General features: G+C 39.3%; 1 protein-coding gene across 7 annotated transcripts in view; it reads right to left on the bottom strand.

The window, feature by feature from the left end:
• LOC109856896 (beta-1,4-N-acetylgalactosaminyltransferase bre-4) overlaps positions 1-27,804 on the bottom strand; it is a 99,202-nt gene that overhangs the window by 11,996 nt on the left and 59,402 nt on the right. For all 7 annotated transcript variants that reach the window (XM_020432656.1, XM_020432676.1, XM_020432667.1 and 4 more), the window contains one exon: positions 11,387-11,808. In XM_020432656.1, the coding sequence (XP_020288245.1) occupies positions 11,387-11,547 (161 nt within the window). In that variant the 5' untranslated portion in view covers positions 11,548-11,808. The remainder of the gene's footprint in view (positions 1-11,386; positions 11,809-27,804) is intronic.

Here is a 27,804-nt window from a genome sequence, read left to right as displayed (position 1 = left end):
GCTGTAAACATGACGAAAAATCAATAAGACGAGCCGCGCGAGAGAGTCAAACAAAACTTGAGTGTGAATTATATTAAGAAATATATATGGGTTTTGTTCGGTGACCATCTTCGCTTCTTTTCCTGCAATAACAAGTATTTGACGAATTTGCGCAAAAGCAGATCGTTATCGGTATAATCTTCGCAAGTGCGATAATAAGATTTACACGATTCCGTTCCGTATTACAGGAAACGAAACCATCCTCCCGCACACCGGTGTCACATAATCCGATATTGAACGCGAAACCCGTATTAATGCTGGATGGCGATCGTTTCACATTAGCGATTCCAGAATTAACAACGAGTTCGGGAATATATCGTTCTGCACATAACACCGTATACACATCCGGGAGCCAATTATCTATTGATTGCGCATCGCGACGAGCTCTATGCACAGCTATTACAAGACTGTGTGCAACGTCTCCATAATTGAGGAAGTTGTCCGGCGATTAGAGACTAGATCAACCGTTTAATCCTGACAACACAATTCCTACGTCAAAAAAAGCGTCTTTCTCGATTCGATCGAATGTAACAACAGCGTCATTATGTTGGAACTGACTCCGAGAACTATATATTGTTAAATTTTGTGATTGTGAGAACTAAAAATGATTTTATATACCGCAAAACCGTGAACTAGAGAGCGCGAATTGCTCTGAGATTACAAGCAACAATCGTCATTAATGTCATTTGTACAAAACGTTTTTGTTAGAATTGTGTGTCATTTTTTTTAAATATTTCTTATCTCAATAACTTCATTAATTACTTTAGAAAATTTTATAAGAAATGACATATTAAGACTGAATTAAATCGTCCGTGGAAAATCGAGACGTGACGACGACGATACGTATATCCTGTACTGTCGGCTCGCGCCGACAGAATCTCCGGGAATTAAATCGGATGCCGACTTGTATCCCGCACGATTTTCGTCTCACGAAAATTTTCGAGAGCTATCTCTAATGCTCTCGAGATTCCCCAGCGGATTTGATGCGGCGCACCGATGTGGTGCAGTCTCGAACTTTAAAAGCGATTTTCTCGCGGGTGTTTAGTGCACTCTCGCGCCCATTTTATCCCACGTAATTCCACGTCTGGGGCAAGACTATATATCTTAAGTCAATCTCGGCGCCCGAGAGTTTGCCGAAATTGCGCGAGAATATCTTCATTTTCGCGAGCGTGTGCGTTGTTGAAAGCCATCAACAAAAAAACGAGAATTTTTATCGCGTTTTCACGTCATAAAAATTCACTGTTATACAATCGTGAATTTTATACAACATGAAATGTTTGGTCAATGAGAGCCATACGTGAATTTTATTAATTACGACGCTATGTAAATATTTTGTGAATTGTTTATTTGAAATATAAATTACATATATAAGTAGAAAGTTATACAAAAATTGATTTTTTTTCCAAAAAAGTGTTGAACAATGTTATAAATCGGTTATTCAAAACAGAATTTGTTTTTTATTCATTTTACGTTCTGAGAAATCAGGCCGATGTTTCTCAGCAAATTGTGTCTTAATGCTTTTTACGGGTAAAGCCATCAGGGTCGGAAATCGAACGAACAAATCGTCGTAAACGTGAGTTTCCGACAAACCGGACCAAAACTTGCTGCCGCAGCTTTGACGGTCTAATTCACTTTAAGGTTTACGACAGTCCGAAGGACACGGAATTACGACGGACTTGATCCACGCAGGGTCCTCGTTTACCTTGTGACGTGCTCCTCACGAAAGACCGTCAGTGAGTTTCCTGAGCCGGTCCGCTCGCGCAGCTGCAATTTCCGGGACCGCCGCCGGCTACTGCAATTCGCGATCTAACGTCGTTCTCATTCTCTTTCAGGTACATGCACCGGGAGTCCGTGTAAAATCACGAGAGAACGCGATGAGGCTTTAGACGACAAAGAGCGAGGTAAGGAATCAAGCGAGCGGTGTGCGGTTTCTCTAACACGTTTTAAGATTTAAAATTAGTTGTTCTGTATCACATTACACATCAGACGAGATTAAACGTAGTTCTACTTTACACAAGAGATATTTGAGATATTTGTAAAATGTTGGTAAAATCAAAAATTTTTAACACTTTGCAAAAAGAGTCACATCTTTAGTATCTATGTAATCATCTGTGATAATATAAAAGTAAAAAATAATAAATATATAAAAATAAAAATAACTATGCAATTTATTTACGTAAAAAAAAAAAAAACAATTCTAAAAATAAAATAGAAAAAAAGTATATCGCGAAACATTCAATTCTGTAACTGAATATAAAGATTGACGTTGCTTTTTGTAAGATATCTGTGTTTATAATAGCTTTGACACAGTCTGGACCGAGTTTGATCACAAAAACCGACGTTTCCGCAACAAACTTGTACCGTGTAGCGGTATTTTCGTCGCGGCGAAGCTTCGATTTTGGCAGGCAAACAAGTTTTGGGGGAAAATGTTGTCCGCTCGCGAAACGATTATGCGAAAACCGACAAAGTTACGAGCCGTCATGCAGATCAGTTCTCTTGTAAAGCGTCTCGCAAGAGCTTAATGCTGAAGTTGCGGCAGGTGTGTGTTGGTTGCAGGCGGATTGCATCTATTTGCATACCGTATTTCCTCGGCACGTTACACCGACGGCGAATATGTTTGCGAAGATTTTTGCGGCCGAGATAGTATCATCGTTGTACGCATCGCAATCTCATAACGAGAACATGTACAGCCTCGTAGAACTCTGCACGAGATTATGTTAGAAAGTTTTGCGAAGATGTGTGTGCGTGTGTGTGTGTGTGTGTAACAGAGCACACAATGTAAAAGACTCATATATACAAGATGTCTGAAAACTTTTGACACAGCCAAAGTGTGAAGATAGATTGGATCAATCCAAATAAAAAAGTAATTTATCATTTTGACAAATTTGCAATATTTATATATGAATTATTAATTGATGAATGTGAGCCACTAAGCGATGATCTGAATTCTATCATGTGTATGGATTTTTAGTTGTAAAGAAAACTTGCCTACTTAATGCAATATCCTAGCAAATGAGATGCGGAGAAAACAAACAACGAGCGGCATGTGATGCAGTTTCTTGTGATCAGTTGATTTTCACGGCGTCCTCATTGGCCTACATTAATTAATTAATTAATAACTTAATATTGTGAATTTTTCAAAATGGTAAGTGATTTTTTAGATTGATCTAATCTATCTCAACAGAACACTTCGATTTTATCAAAATTCTTCAGACACCCTGTACGTATAAGATAACAAACATTTTTGTATATAAAATAAAACTAATATAATGTTTTAAGTAATAATTTAATAAAAACTAGAAAAAAAACTAAATAAACAAATTAATGTCAGAATCAATCGTCGAGTCAACTTTCTTGTTCCGCGTATACAATTTCTTCTTCTGCTAATCTTCAGATAATTCGAATTCCAAACTAATAACAATATCGCGAGGATTCCGTATTCAGATACGTCTCTATCAATCTCCAGCCGCGAAATAGTTTCGATTCCTCGCGATATCTAAGAGTGAAGAAAACGGAAGGAACGCCGGTTTCTCGAACGCGACGGCATCTCGAATTTAATTAAATCCGCAAACCCTGTATAGCCGCTTGAAATAGACAGGCTGCTCTGCTCCTGGAGGAGTCGGATAAGAGCGACGTGGCTAACAATTCACTTGGTTTCAAGACTTAAGAGAGAATTCGTCGTCGCTCGAGATGATACCGAAGCTTTAACATCGGTAAACTGCGATTCAAATTGAATAACATGAGAATTTTAAGAATGTACACGGCGCGTTGACAATAATTACATTATTTTTGAAAATAATAACGATTTTAACTCGAACAAATCTCCGCGATTAAAAATAAAATAATTTTCTCATTAAAAATTACTGACATTCAATTCAAAGATGTAGAATTAGAAGTAATCGAACCGAAAGCGCAAGATAAGCGACTGACTTCATACTGATGATACATCGCGAAGTCACGTCTCCGTCTGCGTGCGTAGTCGTAAGGAAGTCCCGAGGATCCGTGAGGATTCGATGGAAATTCCCGCCACGTCCGGAGCGGCATAAATCTGACGTGACTCATCCGGACCCGTCGATACGAGATCGACCCGGTGTGCGCCACCTGGCATGGAAATACTTTGCCGGCTGTATGCGGCACCCGGGCTCGAATCCGCGGAAATCTTTCCTCTCGCTATCGAGCGGCGTCGGGGATATCTTCGCGACGACGCTGCGGAATACGCGGAAAGCTCGGCAAAGCGCCGATATACGTAGAGATATTTTTCAATGTACGTGACGGGGCTTTTAAAAGCGCGGCGGCGGGCGACGATCGATGACTGGCCGTAACACCTGGTGATGAGAATGAGAAGAAAAAAAAAAAAAAGACAGGTAATTTACGGAGCTTTCGACTGACGAAAGCTCAGTTCAGGTTAATCCGAAGACGTGACGTTATGATTAATTATTCTCTCAGAATTTAATATCCTACTTGCACATCATATGAAGATTTATGAAAGTAACTGCGTTCTCTCATGAATACAAATCATAGCAAGAATCATTATTGTTATTAATAGGAGAGTTGTTATTGACGAATTATTTTACGATATCATCGTAATCTAGAAATTGAGCGCGGCTAAACAGTTTCACAAAAAATCCACAATAAAGCACTTGATGGTGGAAATTAAAAAATGTCGACAGGTGCTGCGAGTTTCTATTGAACTTTTCTCGAGAATAAATCGTCGCTTGTCCGTCGAGTTGTCTGTCTACGTGACAAGATATCCGATAAAAACGCTCGGGATATTCTCGATAAAATCCATCTTGTATCGGGCGAAGTTTCCGCGCCGGTTTTATCGATGTATTCAGGTAATTTCGATTTTGTCTCATTCACAGGACGATAAAAAGCAGGGGGAGGAAGTTTTGTCGATGATGTATCTTTAATGTCGTAACCGGTTTTCCGTTCATCTTCCAAAGAAGCAAACGAGTAGAAGGAAGGGAAGAAGAAAGAAAAGTCTTCGGAGATGTCTCGGGGTCATCAAAGAGTGAGAAAACTTTTCATCGATCGATAACACTGTGGACGGAAATGTCCGTTAAAAGTTTGACAAGACTTCATACCTGAACTCGCCGCAAAGTGGAGTTTCAAACGAGGATGCAACGGGAAGAGAAAAGGAAAACGCTCCGCGCACAGGCGCACGCCATGTAAACTTTAAGTACACATCATAAACTTTTTATGTATCATAATCTTTTTCTTTAATTTTCAAACATATTACGATAAAACGATGTAAGTATACAATTTTAATGTAAGTATAAAATTTTTTAACACACATTAAACATATTGAAATATCTTGGTAATGTGTCTGTGCCGTGTGTGTTAAAAGAAAATTTTTTGCTCTCTAAAATTACAAATGTAGTTAAACAACGTTAAATAAAATTAATTAAAAATATATATAGAAATTTCCACATTTCTCTGACCTATATTTTTAAAATATGAAGCTTGTGAAAATTGATTTTGTCCCGCATACATATTTGTAAAAAAAGCTACGAAACACTAATTCAAATAAATAAAAAAAACCTCCCGAGTGCTACGGTTCAAATGTTAGCAATATATTTAGTTTTAATTTAGATTCCCACGTGCCAAGATTCGAAAATGTGTCTCATAAGGGAATCACGTAGCGATGCAGTCGATGTCTGATGTTCTCTCCGATATAACACGGACGACGGGACAGCTAAATCCGACAGCGTGACGGGACTACATGTTCGCGTACCTCGGTTAGGAATTTTCTGGGAAATATTCTGGACTTCCGGTTGTGTCCCCGGAGCATTTATCTAACGGACATAAAAGTGTATTGGTATCTAAAGAAGACGATCATATTTTTATCATACGTGTTAAACGTAACAAATAAGTTTTACAGAACGAAATCAACTCTCGAATCTATCTGAAACCTAAAAATTATCATGTGTGTAAAGATACGGCTCGCCCGATAATTTATGATAAAACGTTGAAACGTTCATTGAAAAATCGAAACATGCATGCGCATCGTCAGTTTATCTAATACAGTGGTTTTCAAAGTTTACGGTGTGTAATAATTGTAGATAAAATTAGAATTTTATGTTGTTTTTCATATTTTTGTATCGAGATATAAAAATATCAATAATTTTTTATCGGAACGCACATTTGTTAAAAAATAGAATTCCAAATAATTAAAACAACGTGAAATTTTTGGTCAATGAGAGCCATACGCTAGATGTCTATATATATACATATATGTTCGTGTAAATTTTTACACGTAAGTTATAAAAATAATTAATTCAATTTTTAATGATTTTTAAACCTTAACACTTTACTGCATATAATATACTGCACAAATGCATCTCATTTATAAAACAAATTTTTGTTTTTTATGCTAATTGAATTTAAGGGTTAATCTTTTTGATTAAGTGTGACAAATCTTTTTCATTTTGTTATATAACATCTTCATTTAAATTCGAGAATGATGTCGTTACCATTAACATGATCCGATAAGATGACAGATCACATCGGACGGTGGCATCGCGCTGTAATGATACATCTCGTTAATGCGACATTGCGCCAGAGCAACGTCTAGCCACTTGATTTGTAGCAGCGATTGCAACGACGATGTCCTGTATTCGATCGCATGTGTGTGTTGGTGATATATAATATAACGTACCTCCGCGGTTACGTGTATCGGGAATACGAAACGCGTCACGTATCGAACGAGTTAATTACGTTGTCGCGTTTCAACTTTCAACAAGATACAAACTTCAGCATCCCTTCGTTATATTCTCATTAAATCTGTGTTTCACAAATTATTATTCTGTAAAATTATTTTGAATCATAAAAAAATGTTACAATTTTTCGAAAAATAAATTTTTATCTTTGTGTGAAGTACAAACCGATTATTTCGCGACGATGAAAAAATATCAATACGTAGTTGTAAATATAAAAAGAAATACATCTCACCCTCAAATTGCGTCAGAAACTCGCGTACGCGAATTGAGCCATTTCATTCGACGTTTCTTTTTGTTTGCAAAACAATATCACGAAGCACGGTAGCGGTTCGCGTTATTCGCGCCGACAACACTTCCGATAATACCGATCAATTCGACAGTTCTTCGCGGCGTAGCGATTTCGCGCCGGCAACACCTCCGACATAACTTTTTTTTAGTAAACTGTATTGAAACTTGTCACAAACTACCTACATTCTGTAAACTTTCAATTTATAATCAATTTCTGAAAACCTCAATTCAGAAAACAAATAAAAGAATTTTTTTTCGCGCCGGCAACACCTCCGATATAAAGTTTTTTAATAAATTGTTTTAAAACTTGGCACATAATACCTACAACCAGTAAACTTTCAATTTATGATAAACAATTAATTCATAAATGGAATAAAAAACTTTTTTTCGTGCCGGCAATACCTCCGATAAAAGAGTTTTTAATAAACTGTTTTGAAACTTGGCATAAATTACTTACAAACTATAAACTTTCAAGTTATGATAAAAAATTAATTCAGAAAACAGAAGACACAAATTTTTGACCGCAGTCACGCGACCGGGGTCGTTGACCTCGCCGCGGTCACGCGACCGGGGTCGTTGACCCCGCCGCGGTCACGCGACCGGGGTCGTTGACCTCGCCGCGGTCACGCGACCGGGGTCATTGACCTCGCCGCAGTCACGCGACCGAGGTCAGTGACCGCACGTGACTACGGTGACATATTATATATACATAAAGTTAAACTATTGTTTGTACTTATTTTGTGCAAAATATTAAACCTGTTTATTGAAAAAAGTTAAAACAGTTTTAACGGAGGTGTTGCCGATGGGAAAAAAATTCATTTTTTGAATTAATTTTCTAACATACATTTAAAGTATATAGTTTCTAGTTATTTAGCGCCAAGTTTCAAAACAGTTTAATAAAAAACTTTATATCGGAGGTGGTGCCGGCGCGGAAAATTTTTTTTATCCATTTTCTGAATTAATTTTTTTATCATAAATTGGAAGTTTATAGTTTGTAGGTATTTCGTACCCCAAGTTTCAAAACAGTTTATTACAAAAAGTTATCGTGAAACCTGTGAGAGATTTTGATCGAGTGAGCGCGCATGAAACAATTCTTTTCTCTTGGGCGATGACACGCTTGTTACATCGGCAGCGTGTGATCGATAAGATAAGTCTGGAAAATGCGGTTCAGTAATTTGCAAAGCTGTCACGCCTTATTATTGTAATTATTTATCTTTCGAGGCGGTCGCGTAACTGCACGTGAACTGCAAACCTCGCGGCAACGTGACCGAACGAGCTGCGGCCTGCGACAGGGAGAGTGACAAATAGTCGCGGCCAGAACGACGACAAAATTTTAAATTAATGGCCTCCTCTCTCTCCGCATTGTATGCAAGTTGCAACCATAATGTTGCCCGAGAAATTGCCGACGGCGTGCGCTAATTGAATGCAATTTTCACGCGATGATATACGATGGCGCTTAAAATATCGGTGCATTGGACCATTACGACGTGCCCAACATATATGTTATATATTTCTTTAGAGTTCGCACAACTCTATGAGCGAGATCCGTCTTCGTTAGTGAAAATTGTATAAAAGACTTTAAACTTAATGAGTGAACTTTGCCAGTAATATTTTACGGACTTTTCTGTGATGTGTCATTATATTACCAACATTGCGCGTAAAGAAAAGATTTTTTTATGTTCATTTTGAAGAAAATCTCAGTCTTTAGTTACAGAGTCTTGATCCGTTTGAAAAACTGCGTTACGGTCTAACGGAACGTACGTGCAAAAGCTCTGTATTTTGCGTTTTCTCGTCGCACGTTCGTTGGCGTGTTGTTCCGTAATAATAAAGCGCGGTTGCGAGCAACACGAATCAGGACGAGCCATTCATTTCGCCGGTGCACCGCGCGCCAAAAGCGCCTAATTGCAGAGATTAAAAACGACGAGGAAAACAGTCTGCGGAAAAAAGAAAAAAAAAAAAAGAAAAGAAGCAGAAGAAAATTTCGCACAAAATGTCTCAACATCACTCAGAATATAAAATGCCTTTCCGCAAAGATTAATACACTCGCTATAGCTTAGCGATTTTTCTTTAGCTTCAACTGTAGATTCGTAAAATTTTAGCGGCGTTACCGTGTGGCATTGTGTGCGAAACCGATCGATATATCGACGGCGCGAGAAACCGATTATTTCCCATTATAGGGGTTCCGTAAATCGCGCGTGTACCGACGCCATCGTTAAGCAGCCACTTTGCCTCGTTATGTAGCCGAGTAATAAGATTTTCCGTCCGTTCTGCCATGAACCCTAAAGGATAAGAATCGATCTTAACGTTACTGGAATACACGTGCGGCATACAAATGCGGATGTCGGAACATTTATCTGCTTACCGAGACGCAATATCTCTCGTCCTCGACGTCCACTACGTAACGTGAATGAAACGCAGATAAAACTTAACGTTACCGACAGTTCGAAGCGATAAAAAAAAGTAAAGAAAATATTATCGTCAAAAAATATTTTCGATACGTACGCATATATATCGAAAACAATATCAAACTACAAATATCGTACGTATACGTTGTACCTCTCATAAAAAAAAAAAAAAAAAAAAAATATATCCCTTAAAGGAAGGAAGGGATCTAATGTAACTATAATAGAATTTCCCGCTTCAAACGGACTTTATAATTCAACTTTCAGCGAATTACGGCGAGCCACAAGCTCATTTTACTAACTCCGTATAAAGTCCGAGCGACCAAAGAGTAAGACGATCAGCGAAGACTGAATTATTAATGAGGTTTCGAGGATAGATACCAGAAAAGGCTACGGGGTAATTTCGCAGCGAGCCGAATACAATTACGCGGTTGGTTACGTGTATCTGGCGTCAGTGTTACTTAACGCGCTTCGTTGCACGCGCTCAAAGCGTCCACCGTAACGTTGAAAATCGCGTTACGACCAGTTTTGTAACAATAACAGGCGACGTGAGCCACGTGCACGCGTGCAAAAACGTTTTCACGAAATTCAATCATAATTCGCGCTTCAGTCGGTCCTCGATTATTGGCCGGCTAAATAATCCGGCGGATGGCGATTATAACAGTGGACGATTTCACGATTAAATTTCGTTGCGAATATAATGGACTCCGGTCCGAGCACCGCCAGTGATTCAATACTCTCTTTTATCCAACTGCTTTAAAAGCGTATATTTTTGCTTTATGTCGTCATTCAATTTCAATTTCCGGACGTTATCTTTCCAATGCGTTGTGGAAAGCGCGCGCGCGCGCGCGTTGCGCGATTGTCCGAACGGTAACTAGGAAATCGTAGCGCGCGATCAGAAAAATCTGATTTCAAAGAGAATTAAGCTCGAAAATTTTTCACAAAAATAATACTGGTAATTCTTTCGTTTTTTATGAACCCGTGTGTGTGTGTGTATGTGTAAAATAGCAAATGTCGTCTTAATAAACTTTATTGCAAGCTCTAAAATACGTTGTAAAATACGAATAAGTATGGTTCGCCGATTGAAATAACAGGATTTTCCGTACAATTATTTCGGAACAATCCTCGTCTGAAATAGTTTTCGGTTGTAACCGTTGGTAGTAAATCCGAGTCAATTATCGCAGACGAGAGATCTCTTCCGCGAGATTTCCCGACAAACTTCTCCCGAGGAAAGTTCAACGACGTCAACAACGACTGCACGGAGGCGGCAGTCTGTCGCTCGCTCGTAAATCCACGACGCGCTGCAGCACAATACGGCACAACTCAGCGGAGCTCAGCCATTGACGTTGAATAACGAGTCGGCCAATTATTAAGCCGAGAATCCGACACCCGCAATTAGAGCGGAGTTACGAAGACGCGTGCATCCCGTCGTCGTGATAATGCACGGGCCGTAATGGAGCGGACGGCGCACGTCGGACGGAATTTCAGCTGCGGATTCCGCGAGTTTCGCGAGAGCCCCCGAGATGCATCCCGAATAGCTATTAAGATGCGCAAACGAGGGTCTGCATAAAGCCCGGAACGGAATGCTTAAAGTGCTATGTCGAAGGTGCAGGGAAGCGCAAATCTATTACGAGAAATAGAGATAGTTCATCAAATTTTAACTCGGCTAATTACAGCTAATGGAACTGAATAAGTAAATTGTACAAATGTTCAAAGCTACAAAATTATATCCGAACTGAGTTTTGTTTGAATAAGAATGTCTCTCAACATTCAACAAATCTTTAACATTCAATTTCTCTTCAAACAATTTAAAACAAAAGTTTTCTCCTAAAATTCAAAAAATAAAATATTCAAACTTCCCTGAAGACGTTTCGCCAACGTCGCGTTTAATTGCTTAAGGAATTCGTAATTAGAAGTAAGATCGAGCGAACGACTTACCTGGTCGCGTTGATGGTAAAGATGGTCTCGATGGAGCGGCGGTCGAGCACACCGCCGCTAAGCAGATACTGGACGGCGATCAGGACGAGTACGACGCAGGCGAGCATCTTGTAGAGGTGGGCACGATGCCACAGTGCCACGGCTGCGGCGGCCACAGTCATTGCATGTGCGAGACACCATAACTCCTTCTTAGCTGCCGTTAGAGGAGCACCACCGTGCACCACGAGGCGCTCCTCTTCACTGGCCGCTTCCTTGATCTTAGCTGCAGCGATTCGAGGGCCAGAAACTGACCCTGTCCTCTGTCTTGATTTTCAATGAATCTGGAGAAAGAAAGGGCCGCACAGGGCTTCTCACTCCCGCTCGCCAGGAGCATCACCTCCGCGAACCCTCCAGGACGCCCTCTCGGACGAAGACTATTGCGTCTGCACAAGAGAAACGAATTTCGGGATCAACAAAAATCTGTCGCAGAAAAGCAACAAATTATTTATTTATTAAGTTATTGTATAAATCGCCTCACAAATAAACTTATAAAATTAATATAAATTTAATTTATATAATTTATTTAAATAAACAGCCAACAAAATTGAGTCAACATAGAGTTTTTGATATGTGAGATATTTATTTAACAATAGTATTTCGACATGTAGTTTGGATTACGCACCAAAAACATACATTTTTTCTCTCTCTCTCTCTCTCATTGGTGTCATTTTTTATCTAATTACAAAATGTACATAGATTACAGAAGTAAATTATGTAAAAGAATAAATAACAAGAATACGATTATTTTAATTTCATGTATGTATGCAAACCTGTATCTTTCTCAAAGGTTTTTACGTTAAACTGGTATCACGCAGAGCCATTAACACCGTTACAAAACTTTCTTTTATCACGAGAAAACTTGAAAAAAAATATAATACTGCTGTGGGTATCGTGTACCTTCAGTAAATTACGAGCTGGATTCGACGACTAAAAAGAAAGTCTGAAATTATGGCGGATTAAAACCGCCGCTGCATGCGAAAAAAAATTAAAGAATTTATTCAAAAGCGTTAATTACTTTATTAGTTTTTACTGAGATCGGCGTTAATTTTGCGAAAAATTATATAAATTATAGATACACTGTGTATCTATGTTGTATTCTCTTCGTTATCTCGATGTTTATACAAAAATAATTTTATCATTATGTAACTTTCTGCGATAAAGTTCATTATTTATATTTTCAAAATATTTATTCTTTGTGTATAAACAATGCAGACCTAACAAAAATATTAACTTCGATACTGCGTAGAACTCAGCAATTAATACAACCATATACATTTTGTTTCAAATCTGCAAAACAAAAAAATGCAATAATTTAAAAATAGAGAAAATTATTTATCTCGTGAAAGGAAGACAAAAGACCTTTTTTCCTCTTGCAACAATGTGAGAATTGTGTTTCTCCAATATAAAACGGGTGAATATAATCGAGCCATTCGTTTATTCAAGCTAACAGCGCGTTAATAACGCGCTAGTGAGATGCGGCGAATCCGATACGACGCCGAAGAAATTGCTACATCATCGAATCAAAGTGCTTGTGAACTACTCTGAATACCTACCACGCCGGACCGAAACTAATCCGCGAGTTTGTGTGTACGGAGTTGGCAGAATGTGGCACATTATTTAACGAGCTGCCAGACATATCCCGTCGAGTAAACTTCCCTTGCTCGATTGTTTTGGCGCGATCTTTATTTAAAGTCCCTTATTAAAAAATCATTGTACTCGGCTTTTATTATAGCCCCCGACTGGCGCTCCGTTATCAATATTTAACTCGTAATTTTGCATGCCCGCGTTCGCGCATATCGATACTTGATTGTTCAATTAAATACGTTCAATAATTCGTTAGTCTTATTTTTTTTTCTTTTTTTGTTTAATCAAAGGTCGTGTAAATAAATTACACACCGTGTGCGCACTCGCGCGAATTCGGAAAAAACGCGCGCCGGAGTATCGCGCGAATCTCTCGTGAGCTGAATTTGATACGACCGAATGCAAAGAGCGAGATCGAGGAACGGAAAACGGTTGCGTTTGCGGATTGGGAAAGTGGAACGAAAGAGGATTAAGCTGACGCGCGCGCTTTGCGGCGCGCAGCCGATTGAGAGCGGAAATAAACCTTACAAAATTTCTTGACTATTACGCAAGCATTGGAAATATTCGGATTTGCGAGATTTATATAATCCGTGCGACAATTCTCTGAGTTTTTTTTTCTTTTCTTTTTTTTTTTTATACCGAAATGTATCTCCGCGTTTCGTACAAACGTGTGTTCCTGTTTCGTCAGTGATGCGGCGCGCACAGTTTCTTTTTTTTTCATATTCTCTTTTCTGTGAGACATTTCTCTCGTTTCTGCCTGCGCTCTGTGTCGTCAGTTCTTTCTTTTTTATCACGAGTCACTATTCACCCCTTTATATTAACATACAGGACAATTCGTACCGTTTCACGGTACAAGGAAAGACTCCGGGATATTGTTTTCATTCTCTCTCTTCCTGTCTTTCGTGCGCTTCGACAATGCTAAGGTAGGCCATGGCTCTCCGTCTCTATTCATATCGCGCGCTCGTGTTTAATATACAGTCGTAATTCCACCCCTTTCCACCCCTTTCCTAGGGTATCCTCTCTCTCTCTCTGCCATTCTCTTTGGTCGTGTGCTACTAGCTATCCTTCCGCGTGTTATCGTCCGGTCCCACTCTAGCGTACAATATCAGCGCGCACAAGTCGCCCTAATTTCTCTTTGAAAATGGACGACGAAACGCCCGGGATATTGTAGTGACACGGATATGAAGCGGGATAAGATACGATCTCGCGATATTACAGAGAAACCTAACGCAAGAACGGAATTTCATGAACAGGATTTACGGGAAAGGATTTACACGAAAAATGTATTTCAATGTGCGAGACCGAAATTGCGCTTGCGGGTTTGTGATCGCTCTCGGCGATATCTGTCGCATTTTTTTACATTTTGATGTTTTGTATTTCGATCGGCCGCCAATTCTAATTCGATAATGGCTCTTTTATTTCTTTCTACGAGTCTTTCGCATCCGCGCGACAGTCTTTTTTTCTCGATGAAAATGGACGCGAAATGCGACATGGTGCTCCATCACTTGGAGTGGAAGGCGCATCATTCGAAGGTTTTCGTCGCCGCAAAACCGCGGCTTTACCACTTTTCGAGCTATTGGATTTTCTCGCTCGTCAGGATTTCCGTAGTTTCAGCGACCACGTTGACGCGCAAGAAATTCGATCGTGTCTTCTTTTTGTTTCTTTTTTCTTTTCTATTCACCTTTTTCTGTTTTCTCTCTCATTTTAATTTTCTCATTTTATGTATTATATTTCCGATGTATACGTTCTTTCCCGTATTTGTTTGAGCACGATCTGCATTTTCTGTTGCAATATTTCAATATATTCCAGCAACATTAAATACGAATGTCAATATTTGCCGAAAAACATGAAACACACAACAGTAGCATTCTCTACATTCGATATTGCGATCAATTTGCTTTGTCAAAAAATGCCAGCGTCACATTTTCTTTCGTCAAAACACGCACGCGCGTTCGTTGTGTGTGAATAATTTTGTTCTTCTCTCAGACAAGAAAAAACTTTCTCGACAACGCTGATTAGTCGCGAAATACGCAATTGCTAAGCAAGAGATAAACGGCGGCTCTCGTTCGCTTCGCACATGTCTCTCGGACGTAGAAAAAAAAAAAGTACCCAATTCGAGAAGAGAGCCAGATGGAACGCGACGACAAATATTGTCCGTCTTACTTACGTACCCAAGTAGGGTACGCACATTGCGTTGTACAAGTGCTTTCTCAACAGTTGCATCATTACAATTTCCTGGGGAAATTGCGTCTCACCCTTGAGACAATTTTCGCGCAATTGTGATCCCCACGGCTTGAGCGAAATGTACTCGTCCCTTTTTTGCCTCGGCTCTCTCGTACGACGACGCATTATATCGGGGGATCACGTCGGGAGCGAAATCTTGAAATTCTTCGCATATTTCACGTTCGCGAAGTTGTCGGACACGCTGTTCGAGATAAAATTCAATCAAAAAGCCTTTAATTTTTACACTACACCTACATAGTTTTTGTCGATCACATTTTATCATATTTAACTCACGAAGCATTATCTCGCATCTCATTATTGTCAATATTATTTATTCAACTTTGTTGTCGTCAATTGTTTTAATGCTTTTTTTTGTAGCGCATTACAAAATCTCATCGATACGCTTGTATTATTCACGCGCGAGATTTATGTGGATAAAACAAACATAAAATAAATAAAATCGTTCGCAATTGTAACGGAGAAGCAATTAAGTAATCCCGAATTAATGTCCCGTAAACCTATTGCAATATCGGCATCAGCACACACAGTCCGACGGCGATTACACGGCGGCAAAAATGTATGAAAACGCGATCAGCGCAACGTCAGTGTCCACGTGTGTGACAGCCGTGTGTAACGCGAGCGAGATGCTGAGCGATAAAACGTGCGGATGACATGATAAATAGCGCGTGTTACTGTCTTTATTAGAGCGGGGCCGTCTCCGTCGCGTTTCCACGCCCGTACGCGTATAAATGTCAACATTGCAAAGTATATTGAATTAAAAAAAAAAAAAAAAAAAAAACGCGACCTCGTGAGCGCGTTTTACGCGCTTCCGCTCGATAGTTTTCGCGCTACGCGCGCGAGAGGTGTGCGCTCGTGATAATTGCATTCCGCGTTGACAGAGAGTCGTATTGTCGCGCGTAAATGTTGTCAACTGCACAGCGAAATAGAGCTCTCGCGGATGTGCACACACGGTACGCAGATCGTTTGTGACGAAATGATCGGTCGCGAATTAGCACGCGCCCGCGCGCGTGCGTGTAATCGCCATTTAGCATTCTGTGCGTGGCTCGTCGCGTGTCCCTATTTCGCATGCAAACGCGGAAGGTAGTAAAACCGGCGTATTCTGCGCGGGAATATATCCCGCAACGCGTATCCCACGATAGATCGGTTATTTCAATCTCCTCTCGACCGTAAAGATCGTTCCGCACAAAACTTTATAGGAGCGCGAGGATAATTTCGTGTCGAAAACGTGCGAGAATTTTTTTTTTGTCAACAGAACGTTGCAATTGAAAAAAAAAAATGTACACACGCCTATTGATCACACGAAAAGAATTACGTCTTGTTTTCAAGATAAAAGTTGAATCTGGGTCGATCGAAGCGCCTGCATGAAAATCCACACAAAATGAGCAAACAACCGTGTGTATACATTTGCGCGTCATTACATTGAAACGCGTTATTAGAAATCAAAACCGGATTACTTTTTTTTTTTTTTTTATAGACGCGCAACCCTCCGTTTTGACAGAGTTGACTGTCGAATAATTTCCACACGCGTGAATGCATATCGACCGCGTCGTCATAGCATGGATTGCGTCGCGTGGGCGGAATATTCAAAGAGGACACGTTCGTGTCCTGCTCCTTTCCGGGAGGAGGAATCCTCTGCGGGTGTTGCGGTATCATGATATTCACGTGCGCACGCTCCCTGCGCGCAGAGAAACGCACATACTGTAGACTATGAAGCCGTTTTGCGAGGCGGCTGAAGAGGAGAACATAAGAGAAGACGTGAAAACGAAAAGAATAAAAAAAGAAACAGGAAGTAACACAAGAAATTCGAATCGAGTTTCTCGTTTCCGTTATCATCTCCCAACGAACTTAATATTAATGTACAACAAACTACTACACTGTAACGAACGGAAAAGTTCAAAATTATACTGACAATTAAAAAGATATAAATAAATATTTTGGTATTGTTTCTAGAAAAAAGTTAAGCAAAAAACAATTTCAAAATGCGAATTAATCGCGTAAGTAAAGTAAAATTAATTTGTTAGTAAAAGCTATTTAGACGCACAAACGGAATTAATCTCTAATTAATTTTGCGAAAACAAATACAAAGAGACAAACAGTGCGAGCGCTCCAGGCGGGTCGGTCATTCGGAAATAGATATATTCATTTCATCAGCCTGGAATCAAGCCGAAGGAGATAGATAAAACAATCACATCGCCGCGCAATGTAACACGTCGTTTCTGAATCCGTTCTGGATTCTCGGTCAAAGCCGCGAGTGCAGTTGCACTCTTGACGTGCATCGCGCGTCGCAATGCAGCAGCCAGATTTGCCTGCGTCAGAATAAATGTTATACGCGTGCACTTGATTTCGTTTACCCGAAAAAGAGAAAAAGAAGAGGAAAACAGACGTGATACGAAATTGCCAGCATCCACCAAGAACTCACGGCGGTCAAGGTTCACACCATCAAAACTACTCTCGCTTTGTTTACCAGTCGGAAAAAGTAAAAAAACCACAAAATTTGACAAGATCTTTAAAATTACAACGTTGCAAATTTCTATACCTCTTGCACAACACAATTTTACAATATCGTTCTCTGATCATTATTATTTAAACTGTTTTTTTTGTGTACAAATACATTGTATTAAATAGCAATTTGATTTTAAAATTTAATTGTACTATATTTCTCTTGCATTTTGAGAGAAAGGTTTCCGGAATAAAAAATAGAACAAAAAAAAAAAGAGAAGAATATACCAAACTTCTCAGAAGCGCATTATCCTTAAGCACACCCCCTTCTTTTCATCCCCATGCGAACGTTAAGTGCCATCGTAAAATAACATTATGCTGGTAATTTAGCGGCTTATCAGCAACTATAAAGAGAACTTCCTACCATTATCCCGGTAAGCTTACAGTTTCGTTACGTCAATTGCCTCTGTAGTGTAACTTCTGATAGTCCTTCCTACGGTCCGCCGAAGCGACGCGACCGTCTTCCGCCGGAGGACGTAGTAATTGCGTTAACGTCGTCGTTATATCGCCGCCTCGTTGATAGCGCGCGATTTGATTATCGCAGTTACAAGTTAATCGAGCAGTCGCTGCCCCAACAATTCTGCTTCGTTAACGGTGTTTACGGTTACAAAGGACGATTGCTTCGAGCAAGCGAATCGTTCTCTGCCAGAATTCCTATACTAGGAATAGTAATAATAGCGCACAGTTCTAGTGCAAATAAAATAGAAATTACTCAGGAGTATAAAAACAATTTAAAAAATTTAAAGTCTACAAATTGTTTTATATTATAAATTGTAATAACAAGAATTATGTTTTATAATTAATAATCTGTAATTATAATAATATATAATATATAAATTAAACTCTCTAAAAAAATTTTTATACTCACAAATTAAATTTCTATGTTAATTTGCGGTCTACTCTTCTTCAAAGAGTTACTTCCTCCGAGATCGATGCGCATCTACTTAACATGCAAAATCTTTAGAAATTCATAACACTTTTAAAAAAAGGAACATCCGCTACACTTTTCAAATAAGTGGCTCATGCATCATTCCACTGCGGTGCTGTGCAGCGGAACGTGTTATTATTCTTGTAGCACTCTCTTCCCAAGATACACGATATATAGGTCGATAGATAGGTCTGTCAAATCGATTGCACAAAGTAAGTACGTATATGCACATTGCGTCACGCTATAAAAAACAAAAAGTAAAAACCCAACCACCCGCTATTTTATTGATATAAAAACAAAAAAAAGAACTTTATCAAAACTAGACAGCCGCAAAAATTCGGTGTTTAAAAAAATTGCTAGAAAATAGAAAACCACGCACACGCACAACAACTCGATCTGGTTATTGCGTATCGGAATTGCAAACCACGTGATGGACGTAATACTATCGGGAGCGCAGAAATTGTAAAAGGTATTGCGCCAACATAGACAGACGCTAGTAGCGAGGTGTGGCTCTCTTACGTAAGCAACCTCTTTTAATCTCTTTATAAATTTCTTCCGCTTCTCCAGGGAAGAACGAATGTAGGTTCGATATCGTGTTAATGAACGTAGATAATCTAATATCTTGTGAGCCATTTTCGTATCGAAAAAATGTTACACGTTGTTATCTGCATAAAACTTCCGAGCAATGTTTATTCTTCAAACTAAACATATGTATGCTCAAAAAAAAAAAAAAAAAAAAATATATATATATATATCCTTTCGCCTGCAGACATAGATCTCCCAAATCCACTCAAAAATTGCGTATCGGCGTTTCTAGAAAAAATTAGTTCTTTTTTTTTTCAACTATACTTATATGTTCATACACTTATATCTTTGAAACTACTGGAGAGTTTTTCAATTTGTTTTTTTATCGACGCAGAATCGTTCAAACTTTTGATTAAAAAAAAAACACAAACAAACAAACAAACACATTTGAGAAAATATTGATTTTTCGCGGAGATATTCGATTTTGCTTAAAGTCGCGTGGGTCTCACAGACCCAGTCGGTCTTATTCGTCAGTTTTAAGATCTGCAAGCGAAGGAATATATTGAGTTGAACATATGTATATTTTTTTTTGTAAGTTGAAAATTCAAGAGTTCTAAAATCCAATTATTCGTGCGTTAAGTGGATTTAATACATGAATTTTTGTTGATAACAAGTTAAATACGGTTAAATATAAACTTCGAGTCGGTAGAAACGGCCGAAAACGTTCTGTCAAACACGAATGTTTAATGCCTCTAGATAGCGCGCGAACGTAACTCAATAAATCAATAAACGATGAGATTTAATAAAAGGAACGAAACGACGAATCGCGGCGCGCGAGCACAGCCTTGATTAAAACACGAACCAATTCGAAATATCTCGGCCGCCAATAATGAGTCAATCAATTCCTGTCATTGCGTTCTATTTGTCGGAACCGTTTGCGAAGATCTCAAATGAGCGCAATGTTGCCTCAATATAGGAACGTGTTTCTCTGCACACGAAATAGAAATTTACGTAATAGAAACTTATGTAAAATACATTTCTGCAAGAGAAACACAATCGATATTTCACGCTTAGAGAGGGAAGGAGAGATATTACATGTGCTTGTGCAGTGATTTATACCGGTTTTGTTGAGATTCCTCGAACACGCATATTTACATTTGAGCGGAATTGCTATTCCGGAGGAAGTCCAGTTTAGAAGACATACTCGACCGTCGTCTTATGAACGATCTATCCTTTTTATGAAAATACGCGCGGCATCTTTCTCGAGCGCTTTTAATACCGGGTGTGGAATTTTTATGGGTATTCACATGGAAATTTGCAACGTGATCTTTTCTTCGGTCTCTCTCCGCGTATCGCAACTTCCCTCGAGCGCGGCTCGAGAGCGCAATTTTCGCAAAACTGCCATTCCACCGTACGTGACACACGGTTCTTCCCTCCGCCGGCGGTTTGATTTATTCGACGGTGAAAAAAAATACTTTACCGTTCTTATACGACGCGTTCTCTTATAAACCCAACCCGCGGGAAATTACAAAGAGCGAACCGTCGTGTCCCCTTCGTACTTTCCGCATGACGACAAATTATCAAGCAAATTCCCTTTCGACCTCTGCTTACGAAGTTTGATGAGAAATTTTAGTTAGCGCTAAAATTAAGGGATTCGCAATTTCAGCATAAATTGAGCTTCAAAGATCCAATAACTTTTCCGTACTCGCTCAGGTAACGCACGGCTTTTCTCTCGTGCCGTAATTACGATATAATTGCCCGTTATAAGTTTCTGTAAAATGTAAGATAGATAATAAAAATATACTTTGCATAAGTACATTCTACATGACAATGAAAAAGTTTCGGAAAGAATATTTCCCCAATTAATTTATATCATCACCGAACTTGCGCACGTTTGTTGCCTCTTCTCTTATTATCACCTTTTCTATTCAGACTAACAAAAAAGAAAAACGATACGGGAATGATTTTCGAGGTAGGTATGTCGGTCCCTTGGAGAAAGAGGAAATGCGCGAAAAAGAGACATTAGGCGCGCGAGAAAAAACGTTCCGGGTCTCGTAAAAATGTGAAACATTCGTAACACGTGTTGTTCCTCTGCGAGACTGACGTTGTTCAAAAACAATGAAAAACGCGACGTATGATATCCGAACGTATAAACGGCCTGACGAAAAAAAAAAAAAAAAAAAAAAAACAGCGTCGCGTTGAATGCGTGTCCAGTTCTCTACCGGATGAACGACGCGCGAGAGATTTATACGTCCGAGATCGGGAATAGCGTTTGCTGATAATTCCGAATCGACGATATCTCTGCCGAATCGGGCGAACTCGTCCTTCGGCGTGTTTTGCCGCTCGCTCTCGCTCGTTTGATATATTAGAGCGCAACGTCCGCTTTATACACCGCGATGCTGTTTTGCCTTGTAACCCGGTGCTCTCCCTCGTGCAAACTATTGATTCGAATGGCGGTAGTCGTCGATCGGTCTCTAAATTTCCACCGTTGATCTCCCGAAATCGTTCCCTTTAAAGTCGCTTTTATATCCAGACTTTTTCTTTTGTTACATTTTTTTAAATCACTTTTTGACTTATGTATATTGCATATTGTCTCTTGTACACACACGTATCAATCTTTTAAATAAATAACACAGTTAATAACGTGTTGCAAAAATATATTTTTAATATATTTATTTCTTTGCGTAAAAAAATTCGAAAATGCGCGAGTTTCCATAAAAACCTCTCGGTAGCGTGGGAAAAAAATTTCCATAGCAAAAGAAGCAGGTCAAGTTGGAGTGGAAAGGAATGTAAAGAGTAAGCGTGAGTCAGAAAGAGGGGAAAAATAGCAGTGACGAAGAGAAAGATAAGAGAGCCGAGAGCTAGAAGAGAAAGAGAAAGAGGAGGATGGAAGATATGAAGAGTAGCGAGGACCAAGGGATCGATAACCATCGTCATGGCGACCATAGCATCAACTAGTCTATTTTAGAAGACTTTGTCTTTTTATTTTTTTTCGTTTAATGTTACACGATTTTCTACCCTCTTCTCTTTCTTCAACGTCACATCGTGGCGAATGCTGCCCGCGAATGTTTCTCCCTCTCTGAATTAGCTCCGATTCTTTCTTTACAGAAAGTTTCTCTCTGTCTTTCTCTTCGCAAACGCATATATACCGGGTGTGTGTTAAAAATAATCCACGAGTTTGTTGTTCAAAAGTGCGAAAGAAGAGAGAACCAAGTTGTGAGAAACGCGTGAGTGCTGTACGCGGTTATATGTTTCTCTGGCACTGAAAACGCGAGGAGATCCCTCTCGTGAAGAAGAAACCTTGACATGGCGTGCAATGAATCAGAACAAATTGCAGACAAATCGCGTGCACTCGGAACACGAAACACTCCAATTATAACGTGCACAATAATATGTAAAGTTAGCGATATCTTGTGCTTAAATAACGTTTTTCCTTCCATTGAAGTTGTTACTTCTAATTGTGAGCAGAGCATTATAGGTTTGCGGCAATGAGATCGCGTGATTTACACTTTTGCCTTCTTATAATATTTCTTGAAAAACTTGAAATATATAAAAATATATATAAAAAAGGTGAATACAACAATAGAAATGAGAAAATGTGTTTCTTTTTCTTACATATACAATGCATACATTCCCAGTACACTGATATGTAATTTTCAAGTGTATTAATTTAAAATGTTTAAAAATATATTTGCCCGTATATTCAGCACATTGGCTCGTATCGATCTTCAACTATTTGCTAGTTGTAAACTTTCACGAGCTCAAAAGTTGTTAACATGTTAATGTCAATTCAAAGTTAATATATCTCTTTAAAATCTGTTACATTAAAAAACTCATTATACTTTAAAAAACGCACTAAAAAGAGCATGCCTAATAAGTCGCGTTAGACTTGAATTATTAATCAAACAGTAATCGTCGTAATGTAAACCGTCGAGTTAATCCTTCGCTCCAACGAAATGTTAGCTGTTTGATACAACTTTTTTGCCTACGCCGCACCACGTACAAATATTTATCGAACACTCTGTATGCATACTAACTCTATATAACGACATGCCACTCGGGGGAATCGGAAATCAGAGGAAGAGCGAAGCGCGCCACGTCAAAACGCGGTATATCGGCCGGAAGCGATTTTTATTGTTGCCCTAAATAGCATGCACCAGCGGAGAGCTTTGTGCGCGATATTTCGCGAGATTTGTGTCAAACTTGAGAAACGTATTCGTCGGTCAATTTGCTAGACGATTTTTCTCGTCTAGCGACACTTTAACGTCGCGCAATCTCTCGATCTCAACTTACAAAGGAATCTCGCGAACTCGAAAAATTCTGATTTTAATGAAACTTTTTTCACACACATAGAAAGAGAAATGAATACAGACATTTAAGATATAGACAAATAGAGATGAATATATACAATTTTCAGTTGCTGCTCAAAAACGATTCTAAATGAAATCATCCTTTATATGTAAAACGGCTTTTCACTTTTTTCGACATCTCAAAAATTATTGAAGATATAAAAAAATGTTTTATACAAAAGTTTCATAGTAAAATCACTTCTGTTTAATTATGAAAGTTTGAAAAAGTCATTTTAAAACAGTTTTTGATATCTTCGATAACTTTCGGGATATATTGAGCAAAGCGTTTTATATATATAAGAGGTGTTTCAATCCTTAGAATCGATTTTCAAAGCAGCAATTAACAAATGTCTACATACATCTGTTCACCCGTCCCACATATGTACAAAGTTTCATTAAAATCAGAATTTTCGAGTTTCCTTGTTAGGTTTTAAAATATTCGCCCTGCAATTCCATTAAACGTCACGTCTCACAATTTATATGAGAGTTTATTTAAATTTTTAATTTTTATTATTTTTTATTCTCTCTCTCTCTCTCTCTCTCTTTCTAACTCTCCGACTCTAAATAATGTGTTTGTCTTATTCCCTATATGGAATTTCTCATTTATTTCTTGTTCGTATGTTGTGGAACGCATTGTTTTAGTTCGCAACTATTCGGATGGAAATGTTTTATGGCTCAAACAACTATAAACGACGCGAAGCGAAGGAAGTTAATAGCGACGCACGGAACACGACGCTCGTATAATAGTTATCCGAAGCGTGGTTAACTATCGCGGGTTTTCTCGGTGACGGGGCCAAAGTTGGCGTCGAAGTAATTTACGGCCAGAGTCTTAGTCACGATGAACGTGCCCTTCGCAACGGAACTCGCCGCCGCGTGTTGTTCTATATAGAGATTGGACAGTTTAACGGGAATGACGGATTCGAGCGGAATGACACGGTGCTTTCTGACAGGCTTTACAAGAACTGCCACCGCACTCGTGAACAAATAGACCTCGTTCGTCCCTTTGTCTCCCGCGTCGTGCGACACGTAATGTCAACCTGCTTCTTCTCGTCGGCGTTTCGAACAGGCAATCGAACGGAGAAAGAAAAGAAACAGACGGAATGACAAATAGCTTCGACGAGAGTTTATTGTCTTGAAAAGAGAATCGAATCTTTCAGAAATTCCGTTTGGAAGTGAAAAGTAAACCCTCCGTAAATTGATACAGAGTACGTTAAGTCAGAATTTAGTTGTTTCATTAAAATCTTACAAAAAAAAAAAAAAAAAAAAAAAAACAATTCTGCTCGCGAAGCTTCGATTTAACGAGGTTCAAGAAAAGCAAGCTACTTACGGAGTCTTAAAAGTTAGAAGAACGTACTCGCGAAGTCTCGAACAAGTTTGTGCATTTACGACAGTATTGTTCCGATAGTAGTAGTGTTGGGTAGTCTCTCTATCTCTCTCTCTCTCTCTCTCTCTACTAGTGTCTGATAATTTCTTTGATAACTTATATCTAAATCTCTGTACATCACATTCTTTATTTGTTTGCGCAGCGCGCAAGATACAAAGCGACAAGCAGTTAACTGGCTCACACTAGTTTTCAGATCCTCGCGGATTCTTCCACAACAGAGTCCATGAAAAGTCTTTCAAAACCGGTTGTCATGTCGTATTTTATTCTTCCGCTGACTCACGCACGCACACGTACAGAACTGCGTGTGTTATTCCGATATTCACCGCGTCGGTAAATCGGAAAATCTATATAGTACACGTTACGTAAAACTACACGGAACGTCGCAACCGCTGGGACGATTATCTCCTCGAGCTGACATTCGAAAGCGTCCTTGAGAGAGACAACGGGGAAAACGGGTTGTCTCTCGTTTCGAACAGCCACTATAAACGCGCGTCCGAGAACGTCACACACGTGGAAACGCAAACGTTGGTGGCCTATCTAGCGCCAGGAGTTGCCAAGTGCTTCCGCATCGGCGACGAAGTAATCGCGAAGTTCGAGGATATGTGTTGCAGCTGCGGAGCTGCCGGAACTTCCGTTAACGTTTCGTCGGCTCGAGTGTCCCGCCAACCCAAACGCTTCCGCCACAACGTTTCCCAAACGTTGTCAATATATGCGCGCACACTACTAATAGTTTGCCCACGTTTTCTCGCTGACTTGCGAGATTCCGAGTTTCGCGGTATTGTTCCACGTGAACGTATCAACTTGCGCGTCCGCGAACTGGATTCTGATCTAACATTAGACTAATTTCCAACTTGAAGAGTTGTTCAGAAGATCAAACGTGCAGCTGATAAATGGTTTTTCTTGTTCAACAAGAACAATTTGTATTTTTCCACATTTAATCACAGAAAAGAATAATATTCAATTTTCCGTTCTCTTTCGCAAAAATTAATAAAACAAAAACATCAACACAGCTTTTAATTAATCCTTCAATAAGTAAAGCGGAATAATTACGCGCCGTGTATAACCTATTGAATCCGTCACTACCAGGCGTCCACTTCCTAACGAATTTCCAATATAAAAAGCATCGTATGATAATCGGTACATAAGCGCGGCGAAATGACAACGTCATTTTTGATCGAACCTGTGTCCTTATGGACTGTGTCCAGAACACACGCAGGTCACAGAGAGATCTCCCTCGCGCACGTTCTACGCGCATTGGGATATTTAATCGAAACGCGATGCAGCATCAAAACCTCTTCATTAACGAGATCGGTCTACCGCATAATTGAAGAGTTCGTTAAGTGAGCAGCGCGTCGACGAGCGCGAGAACAATAGCCGTGATTTTCCTCGTAAAATCGATTTTCCTGGATCGCTACTCGCGATATATCGGTGCGCGCGCTTCTCGCCCACGAGGGTTAATAAACCGATTCAATCGATTTCTCGAGGGTCGCGCACAATAGGAACATAAAGTATAGTCAGCAGCAAACTGCGGAGCGCGACTTCTTATTTCGTTCGCTCAGTTCTAGTGGTCCTCTTTCTCGTTTCTACGTCGAATATATACTCGCGCGGCTATCTTTCTCTCTCCTTCTCTTTGCTTCTGCCAAACAGAAGCACCAAATGGTCACCGACGAATCCCGTTGCAATTAAAATAACTCGCGCGGCTGGGTTAAAATTACGCACTGAATATGCAAGAGGGAAACGAATTCGGGATTATTCGGAGTCTGTTTTCTCATTACGCATTTCACGTATATATATTATGAAGTTTTTATACGAGCAGTTGTTAATTGCCGGTATAATGTACTTAATATATTAAATTTCGTTGCTATATTGTTGTTCTTATTTACGACAGATCTTTAACAGATTTTTTAGAAAAAAAAAAAAACAAACTAAAATATAAAATTTCAAGTTTTACTCATGTTAGAAAAAACTCCTAATAGTTCGTTACATAAGTGTTCGGATTTTAGTGCTTAGAATTAGCTCAAATGAGTTGATAAACGGAGGTGATCTATTGCGAGAAACAAACTCGCTTTATTTCGTGCCCGAAATAAATTTGGAACACACACACTCTGGCGCGTGTCCTGGCGTTTCTAGTTTCTATGAGCACGAGAAAGCGCACGTCGCGGGGAGCAATGATCCGACGTCAAGATACATTTCAGCGTGAATCGCTTCGTTCATTCACAAAATTCGCCGGCGCGTTACGTGTGAATGAAAGTCGACCGTTGACTGTGTTAGAAAGCATTCCATTCAAAAGCTCGCAAGACGATCGACTGTGAAGCGAAATAACGGGCTGCAAGAACAACGTTGCGGGCGAAAGCTCGAAAAGGCATCTATTCACTTAGTAAATGAGCAAACTGTATACGTTGAAAACCTGAAGGAAAGATCTCGGTTGGAGATAACAAAACAAAGACGTAAAAAAAAAAAAACTTACACACACTGAAAGAGAATAATAAATCGTGAAGTAACTAAATATATAAAAATTGTAACTTTTAATAAATATTTTAAAAATATAATCCTCCTATATAAAAAACTCTGTGTGTACCGCAAAGTGCACGTTTTGATATCGAATATATCGCATCTATTGTTGCCTCTTTTCCACGTTGCCGATTGGTTAGTTGATTGATCAAGTCGAGTCAAGATCGAATCGAATAGGTAAAATCGAGAGAGTAAATAATGACAAAAAAGCGATTTTGACAGTTCGTCGTGTACGTGGGAAAAATTAAAAACGTGACTAAAGTAAAGTCACGTGACAAGAAAGAATAGAAAAACAACACATGACTAAAGAAACGTGATTGTATAATTTATATTAAAATAACATACAAATAATATATAT

The sequence above is a fragment of the Pseudomyrmex gracilis genome, unplaced genomic scaffold, assembly GCF_002006095.1.
Source record: "Pseudomyrmex gracilis isolate BER0280 unplaced genomic scaffold, ASM200609v1 scaffold_4, whole genome shotgun sequence".
Taxonomy (NCBI): Eukaryota; Metazoa; Arthropoda; class Insecta; order Hymenoptera; family Formicidae; genus Pseudomyrmex; species Pseudomyrmex gracilis.
The sequence above is the reverse complement of the archived record's forward strand: the minus strand, read 5'-3'. Positions and strand labels throughout refer to the sequence as shown.